The 20,778-nt window shown below is 43.4% G+C and overlaps 1 protein-coding gene across 2 annotated transcripts; it reads left to right on the forward strand.

Moving 5' to 3' along the window:
- The first annotated feature begins 27 nt into the window (after positions 1 to 27).
- Positions 28 to 18,426, forward strand: slmb (beta-transducin repeat containing E3 ubiquitin protein ligase slmb). 2 transcript variants are annotated; one of them, XM_011143883.3, is made up of 9 exons: positions 28 to 742; positions 12,768 to 12,999; positions 13,128 to 13,314; positions 13,578 to 14,034; positions 14,139 to 14,512; positions 14,781 to 14,859; positions 14,976 to 15,159; positions 16,186 to 16,233; positions 16,313 to 18,426. In XM_011143883.3, exons 1-8 carry the CDS (start codon positions 689 to 691, stop codon positions 16,194 to 16,196), a joined length of 1,578 nt encoding a protein of 525 aa, XP_011142185.1. In that variant the 5' UTR covers positions 28 to 688; the 3' UTR covers positions 16,197 to 16,233; positions 16,313 to 18,426. The 2 variants fall into 2 exon arrangements, with proteins under 2 accessions (XP_011142185.1, XP_025160958.1); XM_025305173.1 differs by having other exon boundaries at positions 121 to 742; positions 14,979 to 15,159.
- Positions 18,427 to 20,778: the final 2,352 nt, after the last annotated feature.

A 20,778-nucleotide genomic window follows, 5' to 3' on the forward strand; every position in this document is an offset into this window, starting at 1 on the left:
CGGCCTAGACGCCAATCAACCAATCGGGCGTTGTCGTTTGCGATATCTCGAGGAATCGAAACGGCCCTTCAAAATGCATCTCGCGAGCGCTGCAGTCGCATCAGTCGGTCCGTTCGTTCATTCGTCCGTCCGTTCTTTCGTTCCGTTCCCTCCGTCTGGTCAGTTTGGTTCAGTCTGCGCAACGAGGAAGACTGAGTTACGATCGACGCGAATATTGTGCAATCCGCAGTAGACTCCGATATCCATCGCGACGAGGAGGAGGTGGAGTGAGAACAGGCCAGGCGGGCGTCTTCCAGCACGGGTTCCTCGCTCAGACGCTACCACGAGTGACACGGCTACCGCTACGGGCTGTAGTTGGTGTTGAAATGTGGTTCCGACTTCCTGTGCATGGCGAGGGCTCGTGAGCGTCCTCGTCCTCGTCGTCTTGTGTCGTCGTCCGCGGAGCTGTGCCGTCGTCCGTATTGAACGGTGGTCGCCGTCGCCGCCGCGATCGTTCGTCCCGTCGCGCTTTCCTCCGTCTGTACCGTCGGTGTCGTCGTATTAGCAGCGCGTACATTCCGCGGGTGCCTCAGTGACGATCTTCACGTCACACTCGAGCGTGAAAAGCGCATCACCGCAGGCTCTCGCCCTAAGTCGCGCCTAACATAGCACGCCGGACTCGCAGGACACGCCGCTCTGTGGCCAAAGGATGATCAACATGGAAACGGACAAGATTATCGACGACACGAACACGAATATGCAGGTGAGCCCGTAGGACATGTATCTCGCCGCCGAGCCCGTCCGGCCGCGGCGACGTCTTTTCGCCGCGAAAACCCACCGCCATGTTGTGCCCGCTCACGACCGAATGGCCGCGTTCGTCGCACGTGTCTCGCTCGACGCTGCGTCGAGCGATTATTCGTTGGAGGCGCGGAATCGCGAGAATTTCTTCGTTCCCGAAATAACGACCGAGAGAATGAGCGAGAGCGAGAGCGAAAGAGAGAGAGAGAGAGAGAGAAAGAGAGAGAGAGAGAGAGAGGAGAGGCAGCGCGGAGGGACGTGGGAGCGGGAAGCCGGGCGGGGGGAGAATCGGATGACGTGCTGCACTTGAACACTCGAATCGAGAGTGTTTACGCTTGTCATTGTACGCGCGGGTGACAGTTCTCGCTAACGGAATACACACACGCTCGTCTCACGTCTCACGATTCACTCCGATTGGCGGGGCGAATTTCTTCATCCGCCGGACCTGTCGGTTCCATTCCGCGGATCTGTCGAGATTGTGCAATTTTACAGTTTCGCGGCTAACTACCGCGCGAGTTTCGAAGTCGCTTCCGAATTCGCGACACGCGCGCTGAGACATCCGCTGGTTTTTTTCAGTCGCAGCTCTATCCCTTCCCCCCTCCCCGTTTCCTACTTCTTTTTCCACCAAAGGTGGAAAGACAGATAGAGGGTGAAATACATTCGCGAATAACGAAATGCAATTTTGAAGATGCACTTGTAGGCGCATCGCGGCGCATTTCGCTCCAACAATACGTTTCTTTCTTCCCTCCCTTCCTCTCTCCCTCCCTCCCTCTCTCCCTCCCTCTCTCCCTCCTCTCCTTCGCAAACGTGTCAATGCCCGTTTAGCAGCAAGTGCGGGAAGTGTGATAGCGCAGGCACGTGAAAAAAATGGACGTAATACTGCGCGCTTGTGCATCATTCGACAAAGAGTACGTCGAGGTTTTGCGATCACTATTCTTTCTCTCTTGGATTTTTCTCACAGTTGTGTTCCCTTGTGGGACACGTTATCATACTCTCCCTCCTCGCTGGCTTCTCCGGCGATTCTGTGCCCAGGTTTCGCAAAATAATATCGCATCATCGATAATCTGCGACGCGGGCTAAATGTCATCTCGTAATGTACAACGGGTGTCCGTGAGCGCGAAATGTCGAGCGCGAGGAAGAACTGGCCGGTCCGCCCTTTACTCGCGATTTTCATTTAAATCGCAGATCCTTGGCGCGCCGCCTTTTATAGATCGTCACGATCGTGCGGTACTCTCTCCTTGCGCGCGGATGACGTATGTATGTAAGTCGTAAGTGCAGTCGGCATGCACGCTGAATAGACGGAGTTTTTCATATCACTTTGTCCGATCTAAATGTCGTATCATCGTGACTAATCGTTCGTAAAAGAAAAAAAGAGAAAGAAAGAAATAACAGGAAACCACAACGATCAGTAGTTAATAGCTGCAAGATGATAAACGACATGGTTGTTTTGACCCGAAGCGTGTTCCTCCTCCAAAAATGACATGTCGTCCGAAGCGATGCTGGGAAATCGATTTATTTATTATTATTTATTATTATTATTTATTATTATTTATTATATCAGTTATTACCGCCAACATCATTCCGAGAAACACGCTCACTCGCTCTGAAATTAAATGCACGAAATGCAGAAGGCGGACTTGTTACGCGCGTTACGAATTTATCTCCTTGGCGTGTTCGTTTGTTTGCATATCGTTATTTATCGGTTCGTTTTTTTTATTTCGTTATTTTTTATCGTCGAAGCAACCGCCCAATCTCGCGAATCGGCTTGCTCCGCAATCAATGTTTCAACTCCCTCGTATCTCTCTTTCTCTCTTTTTCTTTCGCTTTTAACCGACAACCCCTATCTTCGATTCGGTGCGTCATGCGCCTTTTGATCCCTCGTATCGCTCTTATCTGTGTTTTTCTCTTTCCCAGAGGGAAGTCGAGGACAGTCCCGGGTTCTCGTCGGGCGTATTTATGTCATTGACTCGACTACTCGCTCGCGCTAAATAAGCAACCGCCATTGCTTACTCTTTCTCTCTCTCTCTCTCTCTCTCTCTCTCTCTCTCTCTCTCTCTCTCTCTCTCTCTCTCTCTCTCTCTCTCTCTCTCTCTCTCTCTTTCTCTCAATGCACAAAGACGGCATTTACGTGTATTGCGTACGCCATACATTGTTTGGCGCGTTCGCTGTCGCGAATTATTCTATTCTCCCGTAAATCTTCCAGCTCGCCAAACTCGAGAGCGCTTTCTCGTCCGTAGAGCGAACGAGTGTCGCATGAGCCGAGCAGTTTTCGCTTAAGGGTACGCCGATAAATGAGACGTGTGCTTTGTTGCGAGAGACTTCTCGATATCAGACGAATTACGAGGAAAAAGGCACGCGCACGTACGGCGCCGTACACGGCGTTATCAAACACGTGGAATGATCGTTTGACGTCGATGCCGCCGCGAGTTCTCGTTTCGATTCGCGCTCGTCTCGCGTATTTTAATCTCGCGCAACGAGCGTCACGACAGATTGCTCGGCGATTCAGTCTCTCGCAATTAATTCACGCGCACACACGCGCGCACAATGCGTTTTACGTCGTGCGTTCTCGCGTGTATATATATATATAGCTATTGTGCGCGATAACAGTCGTTACGTCGTGTAATTAGCGCAGTTACAACGCGGCGCACCGGAAGCGCACCTACGACTTATCGTCCTGCGCTCGGGATGTAGTCGGGTAGTCCCGCCTACACTCATTGCGCTCATAAATCATGTATCGCTACGAGCGACGACGAACTGCTGCCCCCCCCATACATGTCCGCGCGTTTTCGTTTGCCGTGGAAGAGCGAGGGAAATTTCTAGCGAACGACTGCGTCGAATCGAGAGAGGTGATCGTGGAAAAATGTCCACGGATACTTTCTACGAGACTTTCCCGATTGAGTCATACACAACTTGCTCTTTATATTACATATATTTTCTGAAATTAAATCCTTAGAAACTAACAAATTGTATTTTATATATTCTTAATAGTTATATGTAAACTATTTAGAAAAAGAGAAAAATAATTTTTAGATTTCGGAAAAGGTCAATTTTATTTTTAGTTAGCATATACACAGTATATCATATTCTATATCTTTTTCTATCAATTAATTTTAACAATTTTTATCTGAAATATTTTTTTATTTGCCTATTTTCCCTTTATTTTGAAATATTTAAGGGAAACTTAATAACTTTTTCAATATTTAACTTATGATATCGCTATCTATTTATCAGAAGAAAAAGTGGTACTAAACTTTTCTACTCTATTTGGTCTGAAGAATATATTGTTACAATAGCGCTCTGACTTTTGTTCATTTAATGACTTTAAAATTAAGGTCGATATAATAAAAAATTGGGTTTTCCATCTAGGAAAAACATGATCAGTGAATATCTCGAAAGTGCCACCATCAAACAAAATGATATAGTTTTGTTTTGTGTCCCACTTGAAACCATACAACTTTTGTTTGAACATTTATTTTTTTCTAAAATACTTGGTTTTCGAGATATTTCGTCGTCCCGGTACTTTTTATACACCCTGTATATAGTTTTGCAATATATATATATATATTTAGTTAACACATATATATACGCACACATATTTTCGACTCGAGTCAGCATTGTAACTCCCCTTACACAGTTCGCGATAATAAATAACGATACAATGTTGATGTAGACAAAGAGAATGGAGGCGGGAGGAGCACAAACCGGACGTTCTCAAGTGTCTGCCGATGATAAAGAAAGAGAAAGAGAGAGGAACAGATCGCGAGCCTTGAGCGAGAAGGTCGCGCAGATTTACCTGCATGGCATTCACGTAGTTTGGGCATTGTTACCTCGAACCCTCGACTGCTAACAAACGAGCAATATGACAAGCCAATAGCACAAAATCGAATACTTCCGTAATCTTATCTCTGTCGAGTCACAGAGAGAAGCGGTCAGCGAACGGAGTCTTGTGTCTCCCTGTGATGTTACGATCGTTTTCATTTCTACTTAAATCTTACCAATTAAAATATTACAGTGCTCGTCGGGATTAATCGCGAGGCACAGAAAAAGAGCAACGCGGAAGCAACACGCAGACGGGGCCCTCGCAGGACGATTTATCACGCGGGATCGAAGCATGCCCGCGCGACGATGTTAATGAACTTCGCAAACGTCCGGACGGGACTTGGAAACTGTCGAAAAAAAAGGCGATAATGGAGGCGAATCACCGTTTCTCGCGAATCTGTCAATCGCGAGCGAAGCGCCGACAGCTTCCTCCCTGTCCTTTTCGCTCCATGTTGCAAGACGTAAATCTGTGATGTCGAGTCGTCCGAGAAAAAGAGACGAGAGGAGAGGAGAGAGACAGATAGACAGAGAGAGAAGGAGAGAGAGAGAGAAAGAGAGAGAATGTGAGAGAGAGAGAGAGAGAGAGAGAATGTAAGAGAGAGAGAGAGAGAGAGAGAGAGAGAGAGAGAGAGAGAGAGAGAGAGAGAGAGAGAGAGAGAGAGAGAGAGAGAGAGAGAGAGAGCGGCTATAATAAATAACCAGGGAGTCACGTGCGCGCCGGGTATAAATTCGCGCGCTCCGTGGCCGAGACTTTTGCGTAATGACGCGGTACATAAGCGCACATGTACACGTGTAAATCCCCGCGTGCACACGCGCGGCCGAACGGCGTCACGCGGTGGTAGGCAGCCCCTCGCGTCGTGCCTTCCTCTTTTTAGCCGGGGTTTCGCGTTTCGGCCGACTCGCAAGAAACAAGAAAAAGACATTGTGCATCGTCACATTTGACCCTGCATGTTCGTGACCATTCAGGGAGCTGAGGGGTGGAGGAGGAAGGGGGGGCAGAGTGATCGGTTTTTTTGGGGGGATTGTGTTCGCGCGTCCGTGTCGTTTTTTCACATCGTCGTAAGGTACTCGCGGAAGTTGAGCGCGACGAGAGAGACCGGGCGGGAGAAGCTGCTCCTCAGGGTCGCGCGCAAAATTGTCCGCCGTTGTGCAAACCGTGGTCGAGATTGCGCGAAGATCGAGTCGAATCTGTCGATCTATCGCGAGAATTCTGAATTGCGCGATTCACTCGGCGGCGAAAGGTTAAGCTCGTCGAGTAGGTCGCGACGAAGGCACCGTCGATGGTGCATCGCCATTCGCGTCTCATCGAGTTACGGATGAGGTGTCATTGATTGCGTTTGAAAAAGAGAAGCGATGTGAGACGAGATGAGAGACGCGAGTCTTTCGTAATTATCCACTCGCACTTCGCCGTATCTTTGATAATTCAGTCGTCATCTCAAGCTTTTCGGTACAATCAATGGAGGTCAACGTGTCGACCTGACACGTCTGCGTGCCAATCTTACACGTAGACGTTTGCATGACACAGACACACGTCTTTCTTTCAGTCGGCAGATGGTTGACTCAACTGCATAATATCGATTAATTCTACCTCCGCTTGGGAGATCAAATAAGTCAGGCGATAAGCGCAACCGATAATGCGTCGGGTCAACTCGACGATCGGTCCCCGTCCACACAGCGTCCACAAGTGATCAAACGAGCACGCGAATTTTGCTGCGAGGGAAGTAGGACAGCCGGTTAGACAATGCTGAAATTCAATTAGTCCGGAAATAATGTAAGGGCCAAGCGCTGGCTCAAAGTGCGCGCGAGATGAATGAAAGCAACGGGGAGAGATACAACAGTGTGCGCGGTGGCTTTTCTTTTATCTGCCGCGCTCGCGCTTCTCGTGGGCTCTTACGTTATTTTTAGTCTCGATTGTTATGTATCAGCGAGCTCGTTCGATTCGACTTGTCTCGATCGATCTTGTCCTGGCCGGCGTGATTAATAGACACGAACGCAATTGAGATACGCGCCATGAGAACGCGAGTCTCTCGAAGTAAATGCGTCCGACGAAGTGTTTTCTACGACGACGGAGAAGACGGGTGGGACGATTGCCGCCTCTGAAGGCGGCGTTGTTTACCGAAGTTCGCTTCTTCGCGCACATCCGGGGCCGCGTTTGTTAATTTCGAGGTTCCCTTTACGCTTTCTAACGCTGTGATCCGCCGTGACCGCCGCCGCCGCCGCCGCCGCCGTCTCCTCTTAGACCTTCAGAAGTTGTCGACCTCTTTGCGTCAGAATAGACGTGCGAATTCTCGGGGCAAAAACCTGTTTCGACCCATTCTGCGAAATCGTACATTTTCGGTTGCGCCACTCCGCGCTGCCCCCGCGCCGCGAGTGCATTCCCGTGGCGCGCATTAAGAGCGCGTGGCGATGCCGATCAAGTTTCGTTTGAGACTCATCCTCATCCCCGTGACCGTGCGCGAGAGGAAGGTCTATTTCAATTGCACCGCGCACAGGCATAAACAGCTAAATGCGTCCTTTGAAAGCGCGCGCGCGCGCGAACGAAGCTCCCGTTTGGCAGATCCGAAATTGGCGGACTGGGTCCCTCTAATTCCGACTCTTTGAAATTTTCCCGAAATGCAGTTTCTAACTTCCGACGTCTCGTGCCCCATCGATATTCGATAACTGGGCCGAGTGATCCGTCGCGACGGTGTATTCCTCGCAGAGAATCGTCCGAGCGGCGGCGTTTCCTCCGAACGAAAATGTTCGCGGAATGATTTTTGAATGATTCACGAGCTGTTTAGGCCAGCAAGTTTGCGAAACGGTCGGAACTTTCGCTTCGACTAATCTCCCGATCGTCTTTAACGGGTTCTTGGCTTAATGAGACTTTGATGGATTCTTCTGTGAGTCTCAGGTTGTCGCGACGTAAGATGGAGGGTTCCTCTGGGATTTTCTTGGGAAATCCTAGATTCTTTGGCATATCTGGAGGGGAATATTCGAAGGGGACGTACGACTACCGCCTTCTGGAACGCGCAACGTCACGCTGGGCTCGCTTATCTCGTCCATCGTCTCTCGGACACCCTGTATATACTCGCGTTTCTGCCCATGGCAACAGGCAGGGACGACATCCAGGAAGACAAAAGAATCGGGAGAGCGGGAGAGAGTAGATTCGACACGAGCTCGCGATACCGTTACGTCGGGGAGCACTTGAAGCGTTTTCAGGTGATCGCGCCGCGCGCATCAGTCGCTAGACTCGTTCTTCTGTATTCTGTTACAGTGACGTAACAAGGACCGGCTGTCCACGGTCCGGCGATACGACACGCGGACGTGGAGGGTAGGGTAGGTCACCACAATAGACCAGGCTGGTAACGGTGTTCGCTTCGTGGCACGATAAAGCACGTATCTTGGGTCCGAATTTTAGCGCGACTTGTGGCTCGCGCGCGAGAAATATTTCTCGGCGGTAGCTCGCTCTTGCTCGGAGCTTCCTCTTTTGGCTCCTGGCGAGAAATTCGATATTTCGTTCTAACAGCTCGATAATCGAACGAGAGAAATTGGGATTCCGAGAAGGAGACTCGTTGGAGACTCTGTCTTGGCTGGCGCGTGTATGTCAGTATGTCGGATTTATAATGACGTTTTACATCTTATAATTTAATGAATATTCATTCGTTGGAGCGTAGCTCGACTTCTGAATGCAAGAGAAGTGAGGTGAATATAATGACGGTCGTATTTACATCAGGAAATGGTAGAGAGCAGAATAGATTGCGCGTTTTTTTAGCAGGAAATAAAATAAGCACTAAAAAAAAGTAGTTTCAGAACAAATGGATCTAAATTTTAGAGGATTTTACTCTTATATATGGCTTCAAGAGGATTTCTCTAAGATTAAGAGAAAAATATTATAAATACATTATTCTTAAAGTTAGAGGGATTATATGTTATATGTGTAATACAAATCTTATTGATTTTAATATAAATCTCTTATATACAGATTATTTAATCTTTTTTTAAGAGGATTGTTATTTATTCCTACTGCACTTTATTCTTACTGGTTAATTTGAAAAAAATTATGATGTACAACGAAAAGTAATATAAATGTACTTCTGGCTCCAGTTTTACAATAAATAGGCACGAATGAAATAAAGAGCATCATAACTAATTGTATGAAATATAGTTAAAAGAAAGAATATATTATTCAACTTTTTGCAATAGATTATAAATTGTATATTGTATATTATAAATTGTATTGATCAAATATGGATAAATTATCTTCGTTGTATGTTGCAGTAACACATACTTTTTTTAAAAATGTTCCAAATATTCTGACCTATGAGCATATGGTTATTTTTTCATGTCTGGAGATAGAGCATGAGAGAGACTGAACAAAAGAAGTTGACCTTCAAATCAACATATTCCTCTTCATATAAGAGGAAAATTAATTGATATAAGAGGAAATCCTCTTGAAATAAGAGGAAAACAGAATAATATCTAATAAATTTTAGATGAATGATTCACTTTAATCGCTTTATCGAAAGAGGAATCCTTTTTGTATAAAAGGCTTCACTTAAAATATAAGACTATGAGAAAAATCATTTTACAGATAGAATACTTTTTTTTGGGTACAAAATAATAAGGACGGAAAAGAGTCATTGCCGTGGTGCGTTACTTTGAATTGACAAAAAAAAAAGTACAGATAACGCGGATTTCTCGTGAGGAGAACGCGCGTGCACAAAAACTGACCGCGCTGTCCTCGGCCCAAAATTAACGACAAAATCGTCACCGCCAGGGTGTGATTTCGAACTTCGTGGACGCGGATTTTCGGAGAAACGATTGACGTCGCGAACTTCTTAGGAACGTAACACCGTCAAGAAAATTGATCGCCGCTCGATCGCATTGTTCTCCTTATCTTGCGTCGTTTTTTCTCTCCGCGGCGCGCAAGAGAGCTTAGCCTTCATTAACGCAATATGGGTCTTTTATGACGGTTTTCACTTCTTGAGGTAGGGGGCATGCAGCAAAAGTAGGTCAGACGCGAAGTATATGCGATTAGCGCACTACGCGAACTGCGATCGTTCGTCTGAAGAGCGTAAATGGATTTTCGCGTGTCTCGCGAGCGCGCACGAATAACGGCTCGAATGAAAACTTGCGGCGCGCGCGCGCGACGATCACGTCACGCGGTACGTAAAGGAAACGACCGGGTTTGTCCACGGGGTGTCTCAGAATCGAATACGCGCCGGGGAGCTTCCTCTCGTAAACCCGGAAAGTAATCCTTCGCGTTCCCCTTTTGCGTCGTTTTAACAGAGCGGCATACACGATAGATGAGAATCTTGTTTGAAAACTTGGATTGGGAAAGCGATTTCAGCGGCACAAATTACAACGTTTTGTCGCGAAGAATTAGGAAATTTAAAGATGGAAGCGGTTTCGCTTCAAAATAGGCAGACTGTGTCAGTGAGAAGAGCTCCAAAGGCACTTTATTCAGTCTCGATGAGAATGTTTCCATTTTTAGAGGCATTACGCGTCGTATATCTTCGGAGACACTTTGGGACTCAAAGAGTTGAAGTCAGTCTCGTCAGAGGCACCGTGTCGTTTTCACGTGCCGCCTCTGCGACGCCGTCGAAGCGGCGCCTGAAAATTAAAAAAGAGAAACGTTCCGTTATTTATTCACGAACTGCGACACCCTGTGTATCGGACGGACGATGCGCTTGCTCATTGGGGAGGGTAAGCAAGAGACACAAGGTGGAAACGACGTGGCGACGACAGTGACATGTGAAAATTCTCTTCGGCGAGCGAGCGAGCGACCGGCGGGACATCCTTTTTGACAATATCTCGCAGTCGACAATCGCTGGGAGAGAATCCTCTCTCGCGGTGCGTTGCGACATCGCTCGTGGATGCACTTTCTCCGCGCAAACGTAACCCTCTGATTATAAAAATATCGTCGACCGTGTTTCGCGTCGTGTATATGTGTATGTATACATGCTCGCGCGTGGGTAAACCTTTCAAATTCTACGATATGTACATAGAGATAGGGGGAGAGAGAGAGAGAGAGAGAGAGGGGGGGAGAGGGGGAAGAGAGAGAGAGAGAGGAGAGAGAGAGAAATAGAGTCATCGTCACGTCCGTTCTTTTTGTGATTCGTCGAGAAGAGTAACGAATGCACACGTGCGCGCTGATAAGCGCTGATAACCGGCTCGTCGTGATAATTCACAAGCGACCGAGGAAGAGCGACGAATTGCCGGTCGAAACTTCTGGCTGTCAAGAGGACGCTCACGATTATATCGTAATTCTCGTTGCCTTTCGCGATTATTTGCTAATTTTCGGGCGGGTCGCGTTACGCCCGTGCGATGCATTCTTTCTGCGTGTCGTCGGCGCGGCGCGCGAGATTCCGCGCGCTAGATACGCGCGCTATCGTTAAAATTAGATTAACGTGATAATGCGAGCGTGTGAGTCTCTCGCGCGCATACGTCTCTGAATTTCCCGAAACACTTGGAGCGGAGCCGGGCTGGAGACTCGGATGACGAACGATTTCCGATAGATGCGAGATGCGCGCCCGGGAATCTGAAAATCGCCTCGCGCGAGCAATAAAGGAGCGATCTCTTCTCTCATGTCGATAAGAGATCCTCCTGGATTGCTCACGAGCTTTTCCTTTACTGAGCCTTTACCGAGATGCCGAGCGCTCCTCTGAACTGAAAGTTCGCCCCGTCAACGTTAATGCAGTCGAGCACAACTTAATCGTTGGTAATTATAGCAACGTCCTTGATTCGTTTGTATGCGGAATGTTTCTTTCGGCGGTTCGCGCGTCACCTTTTAAGCGGAAGCAACACTTAATCGATACACTCGGAGACATAATGCGGGGAAAACACATCTCGGTCAAAGGATACGACGCGCGAGGATCAGGTGTGATCAATATAGACATTCTTACGTGCTATTTTTGTCTCTCTTTCTCTCTCTTCTACCGCGGCGTCAAAGGATATCCTTGACGATGCGGTGTCCCTCGTATCTGCATCGCAATTGACACGTGATTGAACGGTCGGCCGTATCGGCGACGATGACAGATATCGACGATAAGAAAACGACGTAAACGGTGAAAGCGCAGGAGAGGCATGTGCGACGACGACAACGGCCACTTTCTTTCGTTAAAAGCACATTTTATCGTCACGTTTGAATTACCGTCGCTCACTTGTCGATCGAACAGCAGCAGCAGCAGATCTCGATGCCGCAGTTAAATACCATTAAAAGCGCCATTTTCTTCGCCAACTAATAATTACAAATTATCGACGCACCACGCGAATTGTCCTTATCCATGCCACAATTAACATTTGCATCGAGAGCTCGAGGCGCGTCTTCGTTAGGATAATTGGCCGGATAAAGTGGTGGGAATATTCGTTCACGTGTCGTCCGACAGACGCGATTAGCGACGATTTCTACGTTAATGAGGAAAACGAGCGAGAGACGTTCGCGCGTTTAAGCCGGCACGCACGATATAAACGAATTAATTTGTAAAAGCTCTCATGCGCGCGCGACGGAACACGACGAGCGAGGGGAATGGAGCGAGAATGAGAGGGAAGGGTCAAGAACCCGGTACTTCGCGCTACCTCAAGATGCATCCGCGACTCTAGCTTCGCGAGTGTTGCACCGCAACTTGTACGCAACTATTTATCGGGTCACTTGGTGAGTCGAGTCCGACTGTCGCGCATTTTCGAGCATCTTTGGAATATAGACGCGCGATGGCCTTTTTTGTCCTTTTCCTTTCGAGGATACCGTTCCTTAACGTCGTATGTGTCGATTTCGTCGGCAATAACGCAACGTCGACAAGACTGATCTCTTGCTTGAGATTGATCAGCTTGAGGTTGCGCTTGAGGAACAAGAGCGTGAGGAGAATCCCTGAATTCAGTTGGAGAAAAAAAGAGATTATTATTCCGTTGGATCGCGCTAAGGACAGGTTGTTCCAACTCCTCGGTAAGTTAACTGATAGTCAAATCATTTGTCTGTCTTCGTCTAAACTGAAGAAAAAACAATCAGTTGATTTACCGAGAAGTTGGAATAACTGGCCCTAAATCTGACGAGGTTTATTCCGGTTTATTTATCCTCGACGAAAAGCGTGTATTACCTTGACGCCGATCCTGTCGCGGAAGAGCCTCGTGAAGTGAGAAATTGACACTTGAGCGCGATAAAAATGTAATTCGTTCCCTTGGTCCTTCTGTTGCAGTATCCAGTAACGATACTCTATGATCCCGCCCGCAAGAAAGAACCTATGGGGATATCAGCGCATTACGGCCAGGAAAGAGAAATCTGTATGAAGCTCTTCGAGAGATGGAGCGAACCGGAGCAGGTGCACTTCGTCGAGCAACTGTTGGCGCGGATGTGTCACTATCAGCACGGACACATCAATGCGTACCTCAAGCCGATGTTGCAGCGAGACTTCATCTCGCTTCTGCCAAGTGAGTAAAGCGTCGCGATTGCACGCGACTCACTGTCACGTCTGTCGTGTTCATCCTACATATCTGTAGCTGTCACATGTCTTCAAACGTATCTCTAACGACGACGTCGAACGAATTTGCTTTCGCAGAAAAAGGATTGGACCATGTGGCGGAGAGTATCCTTTCGTACTTGGACGCGGACTCGCTGATCGCCGCCGAGCTGGTCTGCAAAGAATGGCACAGAGTGATCAGCGAAGGTATGCTTTGGAAGAAGCTGATCGAGCGTAAGGTTCGGACGGATTCTGTATGGAGAGGACTCGCCGAGAGGAGAGGATGGTGAGCGATTTTACCGGGGAAATCGGTAAAATTCATCTCGAAGTCACTCATATTAAGTTGGTGCAAAAGATTTATTGTGTTTGTCTAACGAGAGGACTTCCTATTTTAATACCGAAATTTCCTCTTAATTAGTACTCAACACGTAAGTCTTCTCGTTTAATATCAAGATTTAATGGAAGACTAACAAGTCTTTCGGATAACTTGATACATACATACACGTTTTGCCGAAATAATCGTTTCTTTCCTCTGCGTTTCGCTTTCAGGATACAGTATCTCTTCAAGCCGAGACCAGGCGAGAGTCATCCCAATCATAATTTCTACAGATCCCTTTACCCGAAGATCGTCAAGGATATCGACAGTATAGACAACAACTGGAGAATGGGTCGTTTCAATCTTCAGCGAATCAATTGCCGTAGCGAGAACTCGAAAGGCGTCTACTGTTTGCAATACGATGATCAGAAGATAGTGTCTGGGCTCAGAGACAACACGATAAAAATTTGGGACAGGAACACTCTGCAATGTATCAAGGTGTTAACGGGACACACGGGTTCCGTCTTGTGTTTGCAGTACGACGATAAAGCTATAATATCCGGCTCCTCCGATAGTACCGTAAGAGTTTGGGACGCTAACACGGGAGAGATGGTCAATACGCTGATTCATCATTGCGAGGCGGTATTGCATCTCCGATTTAACAACGGCATGATGGTTACTTGTTCGAAGGTTAGTCGAGAGAACGAATAAATTTTCGCGTGTTCTTAATCTCGCCGTCCGATTGGGCTTTCTCGTTTACTGACTCTGCGCGGCTTGTCTTCTCTTGCTTTCAGGATCGTTCGATCGCGGTTTGGGATATGGTGTCGCAAACGGAGATCGCGCTGAGAAGAGTACTAGTCGGGCACAGAGCAGCGGTGAATGTCGTTGACTTCGACGAAAAATATATCGTTTCCGCCAGTGGTGATAGGACTATCAAAGTATGGAACACGTACAGTTGCGAGTTTGTGCGAACATTAAATGGACACAAACGCGGTATAGCGTGTTTGCAATATAGGGATCGTTTAGTAGTTAGTGGTAGTAGTGATAATACTATTAGACTGTGGGACATCGAATGTGGCGCATGCCTGCGTGTTCTTGAGGGACATGAGGAGTTGGTAAGGTGCATTCGGTTTGACAGCAAGCACATCGTCAGTGGTGCTTACGATGGGTAAGTATATATGGAGACGGATGTCTCGATTCCCCAACGTGATTCTTTCTATATGTATTTACGTTGTATTTTATATTTCACTTGAAAATTCATCTTCTTTATATAATTCTTTATGCAATAGCCTTACGTTGTAATTCTTGTTCAACATTGGTAAATCTCAACGTTAAATAAGAAGAAAAAAGACAAATTTCTTGAGAATACTCTTATAACTCTATATTACGAATTACGACGAGAGATATTAATCGGCATTTATTTTCTGTTGCTGTAGTAAAATTAAAGTTTGGGACTTGGTTGCTGCTTTGGACCCACGTGCACTTGCCAACACATTATGTTTACGTACATTAGTGGTAAGATATCTGTATTTTCTTCTGTCACATCGCTACATGTTATCAATGTTGCATCTGACGTACAGAGTTAGATATATTCTATCTTTCACTTAATCTCACTTATATTTTTCTCATTGGAGGAGCATACTGGACGCGTGTTTCGCCTTCAATTTGACGAGTTCCAAATTGTCTCATCATCTCATGATGATACAATACTCATTTGGGACTTCCTTAATTTCAATCCATCAACCGGAAATGTATGTAGCGGACGATTACCAATGGACGGGACGTCAAATCAATCCGATACTAGATCTCCATCTCGTTAGTATTATCTTATTTTTTATCTCTCTTTATAGTTCATACTAGAAATTATAATTATAAATTATAAGTTAAAAAGCAGTTATAATTGAGAAGTTATACTGTTTTATATATAATTTATACAAAATAATAATAGAATCTTAATAATTGCATTAGATGTTAAAGCTATATTATTACTGTTATATTAATATTATATTGTGCTTATATTATTGTTATATTATTTTTTATATTGTATTAATATCATAATTTTATGTACACATGCTTTTATATACATACAAGGCGCATTCGGATGGTAAAATTCGGCCGTTAGTAGTCGATGATTGAGGCATAGGTGGGGAGAGGTGCATATATGCACCAACGTCAAGTAATTCACCGAGAAGCTCTGACCGACGTCATCACCATTGTTTTGCTGTTTTATATCACATGCGAGTGACTTATGGGGAATCCGACAATCTCGCCAGCTGTAAAATTTGTGCGATAATTCTCGTTTTTCCAAGTTTTCTAAATTTACAATACTAAAATTCACCGTCATTTGACCGTGAGATGTGTGATCTAATGGCAATTAATAAAGGCAAAGTCAGACAGTGATACCGATTTTAAGAAAAGGACAAACAGTACCGATGAGGGAAGGAGTGGCATGCTCAATAGTATTATAGAACTTCTTGAATCTGTCAACTTGAAAATTCGTGAGAATCGCCGTATTATCTCTTTTTTTCTTTTTTCTAAGTGCAGGAGACTTGAAAAACACTGTCACAAAGTGGTCCAGATTACCAATGGCAAAATTCTGTGAGATCAAAAAACGAATGTTAAGATACGAAAAATGTCTTTTGTTTAAGAGAAGGAAAAATAAAACATTTATAGAAATATTTTTGATGGAAATAAAAGTGTTTTTTATATTTATTTACATTTCTTTTAGTGGCCGACTGGTCCTTATTTCCCGAACGCGCCTTGTATGTATAATTGTAAATCTTTAGTATATATTAAGTGATAAATGGAAAGAAATTATCTAAAATATTCTCTTGCTTGCAGCATTCGAGTGACGCATCAGCACACAGATTCCTTTATTGTGATACAGTTGTAAGTATAATTCGATAGACCATATAAACAGACTAATGTAAATGCAAAAACTTAATTGCGCATCGTGTTTTTATTTCAGCGGTGGTCTTATTTCTCAAGTGGTTAGTGAGTGAATCCAATGTGTTCACGATAGTGTGCGCAAAGAACGAAAGAATCAGTGTCCAGTGTGAATGGCAACTAAATAGATTCAGATACATAAGAAGAAACTTGGTCAATGAATTTGATTTATTGTTTGCTGTGAGAGCAAAAGAAATTTTCGGATGTAGGGAAATACGGACTGATCTGTGTGAAACTATAAATTATAATTTATATTGCGCTTGACGCACTGCGTTTAGGTACGAACAGTATGTTATTAAAACCATGTAAAATACATCCCATGGATGTAAACAATCGTCTGCTTTGGCCATATCTGGAATTCTTCTACGCTCTATGACATGATAGAAGGCGACCATTTTCCTATGGTGAAATAAAAGAAACGGAATGAAAAGGAAAAAGACTTACAATACGTAATAAAGCGAAACGTTTTTAGGGAGGCTTACACACTTAATAAGACGTTAGATGTATTATAGTAAATTAATGATTTTTTTTTATATAATTAATTTATGATAAGGAGGAATTATAAATTGTTGGTTTGATTGGAGTACTTATCTTACGTGAATGTGCAAGAGGAAATTGACACGCGAAGATTGACGTGTTGCTCTGTCTTTCGAAGAAAAGCTAATATATCCGTGTCCAGAATCATAGGAATCATTGTTTGAGTGTACAATAACTTTCGCGATAGATGTTAACTTTGTGAAATTGATATTATTTAAAAAAAGCAAGTGAAGAGCCAACAAACTCTGCACAGTTTGATACAACGCTATTTGCATTTAAGATATAATTAAAACATATATTGAAATGTAAATATTTTACTATTATTATTATTAATATTATTATTATTATATATATATATTATTCAAATAGAGAGGGAGACGTGGTAGTGCTTCTAAAATGATCTTAGATATTGTAAAAAGGGGAAAAACACAATTTTTTATCTTGACTATTTGATCTCGTTTGAAATGTTTTATTCGTTTTTGTACAAATACAAGTTTCTCATTTTTATATTCGCCTAAATTGCCACTTATTCGGATATACATCGATACTGTTTTTCTCTTTTGTGTAAGAGAAACAAAAAATTTCTCCGCAATTTGGTATTTCACTATGAAATTCGCTACGAAAAGCAACTTAAGCGTAACCAAATAACTTGGACACGAGTAAACGAAAGATGTATCTTTATCCCGATCTATACTTGTGTACATAATCGAATATTTAAGAACAAAGTTCAATTATGTAAAATAGAGCGGCATTGGTATGATGCGTCCAAAGTGTGGTTGTGACATTACAAAGTAGTTTGTGTTTCACGGACGTCGTTATTCCTAAATCTTACCGCTAAACTACAAAGTAGTGCGCGGTCGAAATTTTTGGTCACATCATAACATTTAAAGATACTTATTGGTTATTTGATAACGAATTCAGCTACGTAAAAGAAACGACGAAAGAACTCTGTCAGCAAACATCTTCGCAACTATGAAAGGAGTGAAATACCGAATTATATTCCGAATATGCGTTTCGTTGCCCTGACGAAAATAAGAAATTTCACGAGCGTTTGTTTAGCGTTTGCGGATGTCGTGGAGAGTTTATAGAGCGGAAATAGCAACGTTGCAGCGTTTGAAAGGCGTTTTTTTCAACATTGCAAAACTTTCATGAAACGTTATATAAAGCGTTTGATAAGCGATTCGAAAGCATTCAAAATCCAAAGACGTTGTACAAGCGTTCTTACGAAGTTTGAAAACTTATAAACTCTCAGAAAATCCTCATCGAACGATTGTCAACGCTTTATAAAGCTTCTTATTTTTGCCAAGGTAATGACGGTTAGTACAGGTACGATCTATTATAATCGCTTATAAACATCTGTCAATAGATATAATGAATCATGCAGAACGAATTGTCACATGATGAATAATACACGTTTCAAGATGTTACGACGATTCGAGCGTTTCAACAACTACTACAATAAGATATTCGGTATGAGAGGAGTTCATGCATATATGTGATTTTCCATGTTGATTTCAGTACATGTGTATGTGTATGTGAAACGATTAATTTCCGAGTTTTGTACGAACAAATATACAGAGAATACGATTTACACATTAATACACATTGAAACAGTAAGGCTGTATTCTAAAATAACATTTAGAATACGCAAAATTTGTTTACTCTCTTATATAATACACATTTAAGAGAAAGAAATAATAATAATTGCGACGAATATTGGTGCGTAATTTGTTTGCGTTGCAAATGCGTTTCGGCATTGAACGAGATATTGGAAAATGCAAGGGGTAAAAAAGGCTGGAAATTGCGAGTCGCACGCAAACTGGTACAAACATTGTGATTTCGAGAAATTAATACGATTGAATGGGAATTTTGTATAATTTTAAGGTACGTATATGTATACACACACACACACACACACACTACACGAGATATCATAGAGTGTGCGAAGCAGCATACTTTTATAGTATACGTAGTAGTTTTTGAGTTTGTGACTTATTTCAAAGTGAGTAGACGGAATATAATAGCGCATAACAGTGAGCGTAGTCAAGCATTAACATACTCTTTATGAGCATTAATATTCTCCATCGCCCTTCCACTATCTATGAATATGCGTATGTAGGTATTATCGAGAGAGAAAGAGAAAGAAATATTATATATAATGCAATCGTGTTTATTGCATCTTCCTATATTCTTCATTGGGATATGGAAACATCTTTTTGTTCGAGGCATCGATAATGGAAAGATTTCTTTTAGGTCTTCTCTCCGTCTCAGATCTTGTAAGAAAATCCATGCAAAAATTATTCATTTCTGAACGATACGAACGAGAGATTAGACATATATACATAGAAATCATGAATATTATAAAACTTGGAACCATGTGTGTAGATATATATATATATATATATGTGTGTACACACACACACACACATCATACACACACACACACACTTGGTACAAAGTGTAAAATAGTAAAGGAAGTAATGTGGAAACTTATACCTTTAAGGAGTCTTCGTATCACAAGATGTGCGATTTGGACATTTGCAATTGTCGAGAGTATTGCTGAGATACTAGTAAGAAGATATTGTGATGCTTTATTGTTAATAACGGCATGAATCTCCGTGTATGGGACTAACTGAATAGAGAGGATACACAAAGGCTGTGCAAAAGCTATATTCGAAATATAATACCTACATAAGAAGACAAAGGATATTTCATGGATAAAATCCACATTATTGTTATCCTTCTGTATATGATGTACACACAAGCATGTGACTGCATCCATAATTATGTTATAAAATCAAGATAGTACTCCAATTTAATCAGAGAAAAGTATTGATCGCATTGAGAAAATATTAAAATTGCTAGATTCTTTTGAGCGAACTTTGTGTTATTACGCAATAAAAGTTGATTTCTCATATTTATTAGTTTTAAAAATATATTTCTCTACTTTTAATATCGCAATATTTTTATATACCAAACGAGCTTTGTCATATTGTACAAATATCTAACAGATGAATCGATGCGATAAAATTCTACGTAACTTCCTAACGAATTTAGTTAAAAAAAAAAATGTAAAATAATTTCCCTAATTTTACTAATTCTCTCCCCCTCGCAACTAAATATTACGATACATTTGGATCAATTATATCGCAGTAAACATCGGCATATATGTATGCAAATTTTATCAGACGAAAGTTCATCTATGCTGATCTCTTCACATGTATACATATGCATATAAATTGGCCAGATATAAAATTTCTTCCCCGCGCGCGCGCATCTTGCATGCGTAATGTAAACAAGGAAGGAAAATAGTTTATAGTTCAATAGGCTCCGAACGCTCTAACGCCAGTCATTAGGACTGTTCGTTTTGTCTGCACTGCTGAACTGGTGCAACAAGTTGACATAAGAAAACCTTTTTTTTTTTGGTCACGTAGGGGAAATCCATCATGGATACCCCCTCCCCTTGGGGGGGGTTATGTCGGATTCTTACCGACTAAAATCCCTGCGGGATGTCTACCTGTCGGACCGTGAGGAGGGGAGTCGGGGGAACTACTCCCGTATTCCCTCCCCAACCCCCCGGCACATGAGAAAACCTACGTTTGTCTCACTTTAACTTAATATTTTACTAAACTTTAACTAATAAGTTAAAATGAGCCAACTAGTTTTTACTCACTCTAACTTATTGCACTAGTTCAGCAGTGCAGCTATAAAGACCAGACTCAATAGGAAGGAAAATTCATTCATTCATTCAATATATGGCTCTGAGCAGAGTTATTACACTCCTTCTCTTACGCCAATCACAACGATTTTGGAAATTAAAAAAAGAAACAGGGACAACGCGTATACAGTCCCCAAGTAAAAAAATATGCGTAGTTACAGGAACCACATCCAACTCCCCCGCGGAAGCGAACAAAAGATTTTATAGGGAGGAAAATGACAGACCGTCTCATC

The sequence above is a fragment of the Harpegnathos saltator genome, unplaced genomic scaffold, assembly GCF_003227715.2.
Source record: "Harpegnathos saltator strain DR-91 unplaced genomic scaffold, Hsal_v8.6 scaffold676, whole genome shotgun sequence".
NCBI lineage: Eukaryota > Metazoa > Arthropoda > Insecta > Hymenoptera > Formicidae > Harpegnathos > Harpegnathos saltator.